The 8,621-nt window shown below is 37.6% G+C and overlaps 1 protein-coding gene across 1 annotated transcript; it reads right to left on the bottom strand.

Moving 5' to 3' along the window:
- Positions 1 to 2,807: 2,807 nt before the first annotated feature.
- LOC130734635 (protein IMPAIRED IN BABA-INDUCED STERILITY 1) lies at positions 2,808 to 8,016 on the bottom strand. Its single transcript, XM_057587145.1, has 9 exons — positions 7,541 to 8,016; positions 7,171 to 7,455; positions 6,415 to 6,732; positions 5,828 to 6,055; positions 5,419 to 5,513; positions 4,866 to 4,956; positions 4,222 to 4,752; positions 3,609 to 3,741; positions 2,808 to 3,374 (listed from the first exon to the last, which is right to left on the bottom strand). The coding sequence occupies exons 1-9, from the start codon at positions 7,859 to 7,861 to the stop codon at positions 3,355 to 3,357; spliced, it is 2,022 nt and encodes a 673-aa protein (XP_057443128.1). The 5' UTR covers positions 7,862 to 8,016; the 3' UTR covers positions 2,808 to 3,354.
- Positions 8,017 to 8,621: the final 605 nt, after the last annotated feature.

Here is an 8,621-nt window from a genome sequence, read left to right as displayed (position 1 = left end):
AAAAATAAATTAATCATTACTCAAAAATAAAAACTACCGGAGGCCGAACTAAAATCTCATAAAGGAGATGCTAGCAGCATCAACCAACAACAAAAGGCTCATGTCCTCCATAGGGTTAGCGCACGAAAAGTCCATCTTGTCTCGCTCCATATTTCGTCAAAAAGTCCGCGTAAGCGTTGGGACCAATGCCAAACATTTGGTAAAGGTTAGGGACGAAAAACTTATTTAAGCCTTTATTTATTACAAAAGATTTGTTCTTCATCTTCTTCAATCCCAAAATTGCGAACTAGAAGCGGGAGATAAAAGCTTACATCGTAAGCAGAGACGAAGTTCTCACTTGAAGGCCATACCATGCAAGAGGAAGCCAAGCTTAATCACTGTGAGTGATGCCACCGTTCGAAGAAGAATGTGTTTGGTTGTGGGGTTGAAGCTCCACTTAGGATGTCATGGATGAAGGAGAATTTGAGACAAATATTCTATAGGTGTGGAAGGTATTAGGTAAACTGAAATCCCTAACAATTCACCTGAAAGCAAATTTGTGAGTTAACACTAACTTTTGAACTGTTAAATTTCTCAGGGAAAGAAAAAGAGAGGCAGATTCTTTCATTGGCATGACGAGGAAGGCAAACGACGTGAGAAGAAGTTGATTTCTTGGTTGCTGACTAAAATTAAAGGCATGAAGAAGAAACACACATTTTTAGTTAGGTGTTCAAGCATTAATTAGTTGTTTTGTTATTGTACTGTTACTCATTGTAAATTTGTAATTGGTCTTATGATTATGAAAGTCTGACTTATGATTATGATTTAGGGATGGTCATTGCAATACGATGTTGTTTTAGTTGGGTAAGAAGTTTAAGGCTTTTAGTTTGCAGAAATACAATATAGTTGGTGTATGTAAACCAATTTCAATGAAATGGAAAAGAAATGACTTCATATTCTAATTGAGCATTATTGTGCAATAATCAGGAGCATGATTGGTATGCCGCCAACAATTCCATGGCAACATGGAATACCACACAAGTCTCATCTTCTGCATGAAAAACTTATTGCACCCAAATTCACAACAAATTTATCAGATCCCTTTGAAACTTCAAACAAATTAAAGAATATTTTTGCATCTCCAAAATTTGTATTTTTGAGAGAGATAATAGGCTTATCTCTCTATTGTTGAGCGATTCTTTTTCTTTTCTAAACAACACCATTACTTTACAATTCAAACGGCTTTATCGAAGTTGTAATATGTGCATCTTCTAATTTAATTCGCACCTGCTAAAAAAAACATAAATTAGAGACAGAGTGGTGGCGGAGGAGGTGAGGAGACAATGGTTGTGATGGTGGTGGTAGCCAGAGATGAACTAGAAAAAAATGGAAAAAAACGAGAGGAAAAGGAAGAACATGGAGAGGGAAGGAGGAATGGCTATTGGAATTTGATAGGGAATGGTAATGGTGGTTGATCAAAGGTGATGAAAGATGGTGGTTAGCGGAGGAAACAAAGCCTCTCACTAAGGAGAAGAGATTACTTACGTAGTGTGGGTAGAGGGTCCCTCATTCAAGGGAGAAAAGCCTTCCTACCGGGAGAGAAACACACCATATGGAGGGAGGAGACCACTTAGGAAAGTTTCATCAAGGCTAGAACATGTGAGAAGTAGTCAAGGTGAATCGAGACATTAGATTCAAGGTCACATGCAGAATTTGGAGCTTAAGATTGCAACTAGAACCTTCTGCTTTCAAATTCATGTTTCGGTTCACCGGAACCTTGATCTTCTAAGTTTTCTTCAGATTAGCTTTTGTCACAAGAAACCTTTCGAGACTAGAGTTTTAGATCATCGGAACCACAATTCACCAAGTTATCACCGGATTATTGGGTTGTTTACACTTTTTCTAAGTTGAAAATCTTTAGGCTTAATAGCTCTTTTGGTCCCTCACTTATCACGATTTTGCACTTTTAGTATCAAATAAAAAAATTAGCATTTTTGGTCCTCCACATTGCTTAATTTTTTGCAAAAATGATCCCTATTTGGGACTAAAACGGCACAAGTGTGTAAATGAGAGGGACTAATTTTGGTAATTGTTTTCTAGAGTGACAAAAAGTGCAAAATTATGATAAGTGAGGGACCAAAAGAGCTATTAAGCCAAATCTTTATCAAAAGTTTAAAGGCTCACCGTAGGCTGAACTTCCAACTTGTTTTTTTGACACAACCTATCATTTTGAACCACATTTTGAAAGCTCAACACATAGGATCCTTAACTAATAAACCATCAAATAAAATGAGCCCAAACCCCATGATCTAGTTCAAGTCCTAGATTGCCCGTTGGATTCATTTGCTTGTGTAGGAAATAACAGGTACTCCCTTCGGTCCTATTTATAAGCATGAAAGAGAAGAAAAACCTTGGTCCTTTTTATAAGAACCAAATGAAAGTTTGAGCTATATTAATTAATTTTTTCCAATGATGCCCTTATTAATTCTAACTTGCAAAATGTGTCTCATTAATTATTCTCTCTCTTTCCCACTTTCCAACACTAATAACAAAGGGTAATTTTGAAAGTTTATTTTGATTTAAGACAAATTTAATGCATTTTATCTAGTTTAACTACATTTCTTAAACTATGTGAATTTTTTTTTTGTTGCTTATAAATAGGACCGGAGGGAGTACAATTTTCCCACAAACAGATACTCATCAAGAAAATCTTGTGCCTTTATAATTTTTGTATGAAATTTTTATCACCTTAAATATTTGCACTGTCTGAATAGTTTACATGAAGTGCAATGACACTTAATAGAATGTTGAGATGCTTGCAATGAATGTTTATGAAGCAGTAGATCTTCGAACGAGGATCAAACTGAGATTTTATAACTCTGGACCCAAAGATGAGGCAATAATAAGGAGAATATGGTATTCTGCAAAAATAGGCTCCTACCTTACTTGGTAGGAAGTTGCTAGGCATAGAAATAGCTAATATAATTCTTTTGAAACCTAAAAACGGGGAATAATGAAGGTGACTAGACTATACCTCATCAGTCACGAAAGATGAAATATGTACAGTTGCCGGATGAGACTTGCAAGCAGATCAATTAGCAAAAGCAAGAAGAGAGAAACAAATTCTCTATAATTGACTAAAACAGGGAACTCAAAGGACCTTTATTCTTTTCTTTGCACTGGCCTCCGATCTCTATTTATGAAAGCTGAAAGAGATAAGCTCATCATATTGTTGACGTTCCCAGCTTGTAGGCAACAAATCAGCTGCTAGACTCCGCATCTTTGCATGTCTGATGATCGTTTGCAGTTCATAGCAGTGCGCTTGGAAAATGGAGATGGTCTTCTCAGAATAACTTCTTGTATCATTTGCTTGATTTACTTCTCATGCTTCTTAACTGTAATACAGGGATCACAGAGGTTAATAAGAAATGCCAGGCGGCTAACATTCATCTTAAGAATGGTTCATGGCTTCTCCAATGATTAGCTTTGAAACAGTACAGTTCTTTAGTAGTCTATTATTCTTTTAATGAATTCAAATCTAAGCACAAAAAGTGAGGAGAAAAACTATAAGAGTAATACAACTAGTTGCCTTTTTTAAGGAAATCATATGCTAGATATGCCAATTATACCTCTCTGGAACCATGACCTACGGACAGTTTGCCGGATGTGACGCTCATGCTTTTCTAAGAGCTCATCAACTGTGTGCATTTGAGATAATAGGGGTCCGGAAAATTCAACCTTTTCTCCTTGATCCTGAAAACTCTGTAAGGAGGGAAATCAATAAGATTTAAGAAAATGTGATGGACACATTGCATGTTTGACTCAAGATCTAAGAATCAGATACAGATAATGCAAAGCAACAAATTCCTAATTAAAACTTAAGAGCTTTGACAGGTATTGATCCATTTATAATCATATGGAAAACACACAAGAAAATTATGATGTTTATTATTATGGATCTCCAGTCTCTGCTATTGGCCAACCGTTGACAAATTAAAAGTCAACAAATCAATTACTTTATATAAGGAGGAAATCAATAAACCGAATTGTCACCAAAGAAGTTTTGTTTACAACACCCTAGTCTTAAACAGTGCCCTTATTTCAAGACAATTGTCTTAAATTTCAAATTGATTCCCTACATCTACAGAAAAAGTCACAAATTTCATTTCATCTCTAAGGCTCTAAGCTGATGATACCTTGTTTAATACCTTACAAAAAAATCTAGCGAACCTACAAACTTACCAGGTTACTTCTCTTGGACATTGAATCTTCTCTATGATAAAGCGCCATTGACAGTTCTTGTGAGTGGTACTCATCCGAAGCATCAAATGAATCTGGGCGATCAAACCTACTCCACTGATTCTGCATAGAAGGCTTAGAATTTTCAAGTAGGTCATGGCCCCTAGATTTGGTGCGTCTCCCACAAGACTCCTTATTTTCCTGGTTTTTGATGTCCGAATAATTCCTTGAATTTAATGTTGAAGGTTCTAATGGATTGAAAATATGTCCTCTAGAAATCGTTCGACAATGGGATCGAATTGAAGTGTCATCTTTACGGCTTTTTGCCCATGCAAAGCCACTTGATGTTGAAACTTGTAATGGCCCTGAAAAGGGAATATCTCCTTGAGATGCATTCTTCATATGGGAAGCATCTTCAGGTTTACCACCGGATGGCTTTTGTGCCTCCTCACCTATGTTATTCTTCTCTTCTTTTAGGATGCGGAAAGATCTACCATTGGCCTTTTGGGCAGTTTGAGTTTGACTAGCCAAATTCTACAAAAGCAGTCTCAAGTGAGAACGGTTTCAAGATAATTAGACCATTCGTGTAAGTCGGAGTCCATACACATAAGAAGAAACCCCATGATGCAAGAGAAAGTATAACACACCTCAGCTGGGGCTAGTAGTTTATTGGATCCCAGTGGCTTTCTTGATGATTTTCTTGTTTCATTTCCTCGAGCTCGTCCCCCAATCTTTTTCCTGAAAGTCCATCACAATATGACATCATGAAAAAAGCTAAAAAACAGTACACAAGTAATCCTTATGAAAATAGAGATTTTAAAGAGTAAATGTTGCTCTTTGTATGTGCCAACAAACATAGTTGAACTATTCACTGCATCTTTTTCTAATTTGACAACCTTGAAGATGTATTAAAAAAAACCATAAAAACAAAAGGATAGAGACATGACAGATGGGAGTATAGGAGAGCATGAAGTTTTAACATTTTCCTTTAGAACAGGCATTATTCCTTTAGTGTACCCAAGTTATTTTTTGACCATGTAGAGCTAAATTCAACCAGGTGAAATGCAATGCAAAATATTCTCTTCTTTTGACCAAACCAGATAAGAGGCCATCTAGAGACATCTCTTGAAATCTGAACTGACAACCTAAATATGTATTCCAATAACCCTGCATCAAATAAACAGTAAATATCACTCTTACCTAGACTCCTCCCTGTGCTTTGCATCAATTTCTTTGCTTGGTGGATATGTTGGCAAGCTTGATGGCTCACATGCATAAGGTTTTGTTCTGAAATACTGAAAGAGGAAAGGTAGTTGTATCAGAAGACTTGAAGATTCCATATCATATTTCAGTGATTCACATAGTAACTAAGTTTGCAGATACATGATGGATAGGATTGTATTCAAGCCTATCATAAAAAGCAATTGATTAACAAGTAGGACATCCCCCAAAAAAATGCCCAGAGACGTCTAATTCAAAATGGACAAAGGAAACCAACAGACAATAAAAATATTAATCATAAAGAAATTATTTTTCCTGAGTATTCCTAATCAATGACAGAAAAAAAAATGAAATGTAAGGAAATCCAATAAATACCAAATCAACCAACCTCGGAGGAGAGAGCAGATGTGGCAGTCCCACGTTTGTAAGGTTCAACAGAAAGAAGAGTTTGCAACAGATTTACACTGGCCGGAGGCAAATCTTTAAAAGACTCTCTGAGGCAGCTATCATATGGGTGCTGAGGCTTAAACAAAGTTGCATGAGGAAGTCTAGTCTTTTTCCAGTAATCCTCAGGTGGGGAGCCACAAAGTTTGAAAATTTTGTGCAATTGTTCAACCTGTACATGTCACAAAAACATATCTAGAAGAGTTTCAAAAGAATAATTCAGACATAATGTATGAACTTTCATTTTGTCGGTTGATTCATCTAAAGTACAAAATTAGCATCCATGTAACTTTGTAATAACAATTTTCAGATCCAGTCACTACATCCTCCTGTTTACCCATGCCACAACAATCAGCATTATCATACTAAATTGCTTCCTAGAGGGTGGAGGCGTTGTCATATTTTTTAATTTAAGCTTATAAAAGAGGTAATATTGGTTTGCCATATCTCTAGATGTGATCAACTTCGCACTTCACTACACTAAGATTCATCATGACAGGGCAATCCATATATGTTCGGAAAGGTTACTACCTCAGTTCTCCCCTGAAGTACAGGCTTCCCAACAAGTAGCTCTGCAAACACACAGCCAACACTCCAAAGATCCACAGATGGGCCGTAATCCGTCGCGCCAAGGAGAAGCTCCGGCGGACGGTACCACAAGGTGACAACACGGCTAGTGAGGGGCTGCTTGTGCCCAGAACTTGTGAAGTTTGCCAATCCAAAATCCGCCACCTTCAATACTCCCTCATTATTCACCAGAAGATTCGACCCTTTGATATCCCTGTGCATCACACCCCGCAAGTGACAATGCTCAATACCAGATAGCAACTGCTTCATGTAGCACTTGATCTTCACAACAACAACAAAAAAAACAATCAGGTCTTCAAACATGCCATCCTCATCACATTCACAGTAAAAGTCACTTTAACATAAAATCAAATCAACTATCATAATTATCATCAAGTTTTTAAATTGCAACTGCAATCACCATAGTAGTCCTCTGTTACCATGGTTTTAAATTGTTGTCCACAACTACAATTGCATCTGCAACAGGAAAGTTTTTATGACATTACATCTCATCAGCAGCAATATCAAGAATCGGGCGTCACTCTAAAGGCAATTCAAAACCTTGCCGATTACTGTTATGCCATGATATAAGTGAAAATTTGCATATAAAAATAGCTATACAAAATCTTAATGTTATGGCTTTGCAGTTGCGGTCGCGGATCACGATTTAAAACCCTGATTATCAAGATTACTATTTATTAATTTAAATTATGAGATTACCTGAGGTTCAGTAAACTTGATATCAGGAGCAGACAAGAGCCCTGTAACATCATGCTCCATGTACTCAAAGACAAGGTACATGCTACACGACAATCTGGAAGTGATTAACCCCTCCAGCTTTATGATATTGGGATGATCTAACCGCCGCAGAATCATAATCTCCCGCGCCATAAACCTCACACTCTCCGGTTCAAAATTGTCAAATCTCACCTTCTTCAGAGCCACTATCTTCCCCGTTTCAACCTCTCTCGCCCGAAACACACTGCTATATGTCCCTTGCCCAATCTGAAAAACCGCCATTAGAACTATGATAACAAACAAACAAAGAATCAAACAATGAAACAAACAAGCAAGCATTTCAATTCTGAACCTTCTCGAGTTTCTCAAACGCGTCGGCGCGGAGCGGAACCCAGCCGTGAATGGCTTCACCGGCGACGGCGCTGAGCCACGCCGGCCAGCCAGCCGCAACGTGCTCCCCCTGCACGTACCTATGCAGGTTCCCCAGTCTGAAGCTCAACGACGACTCGCAACCGTTCGAACTCGCTCTCCCTGACTCACCAACCTCGCCGCGCTGGATCGCTCCGACCACCTTCTTGTTGTTTTCCGGCTCGGCGGGTTTCCTCCCGAACGCGCCGGAGTGGTCGATCGCCGGCGTTACCGACACCGCTTGCTTCGAACTCACACACCCCATTGAATCCGGGTCGGGTTTGTGATACAGTAAAACGACAACAGAGTCCGCGTTTTATATCACCGGTGCCGGCACTAACGAAACGCAGAAATGGAATGTCGCATCGCTTTCTTCTTCTCAGTTGCTGCGTTAATTGCGGGAGGACTGTGTGTGAATGAATGGGTTCTACTTTCTAGTTTTAATGAGGAAGAAGTATTAATTTAATTTTTTAATTACAACAATTGAGTCGAGTCGGAAACATTTACATTATCATTATGAGACACTGTAAAGTTTTTTATTCATAATACTCAAACTCGAATTTTCACTATGGCGAATTAACAACAATGATTTGTAAACCCTCAATAATGGTAGGCAGTGAAACACCCTGATTTATGGAGGTTAAAAACTTATACAAATTGGATTTTAAAAACCATGAGTGTTTAAGTGTCTCACATTATTGGGTATTCATCAAAAAAAAATTTAAGGAAATTCATCAATTGTTACTCAGAAATTAAACATATACTATATATCATTTAAATCAACCACTCATACTAATTTATTATTGATAATAAATTGAAATATTTTTGGAAAAAACAAAACAAGAGAAATTAGCGGATGTGGAATGGGAACAACTGTGTGAATTAATGACATTGTGTCTATTCCTTTTTGGGACGAAGCCAAAATTACTGAAAATATATATATTCGACTTGGGATTTTTGTGAGTGATTTTACATTCTCTTCATATTTATTTCCACATGTAAACAAAAAAAATATTCTCTTTATT

Source organism: Lotus japonicus, chromosome 1 (genome assembly GCF_012489685.1).
Source record: "Lotus japonicus ecotype B-129 chromosome 1, LjGifu_v1.2".
Classification (NCBI taxonomy): domain Eukaryota; kingdom Viridiplantae; phylum Streptophyta; class Magnoliopsida; order Fabales; family Fabaceae; genus Lotus; species Lotus japonicus.
This window is presented reverse-complemented; position numbering and strand designations above follow the sequence as displayed.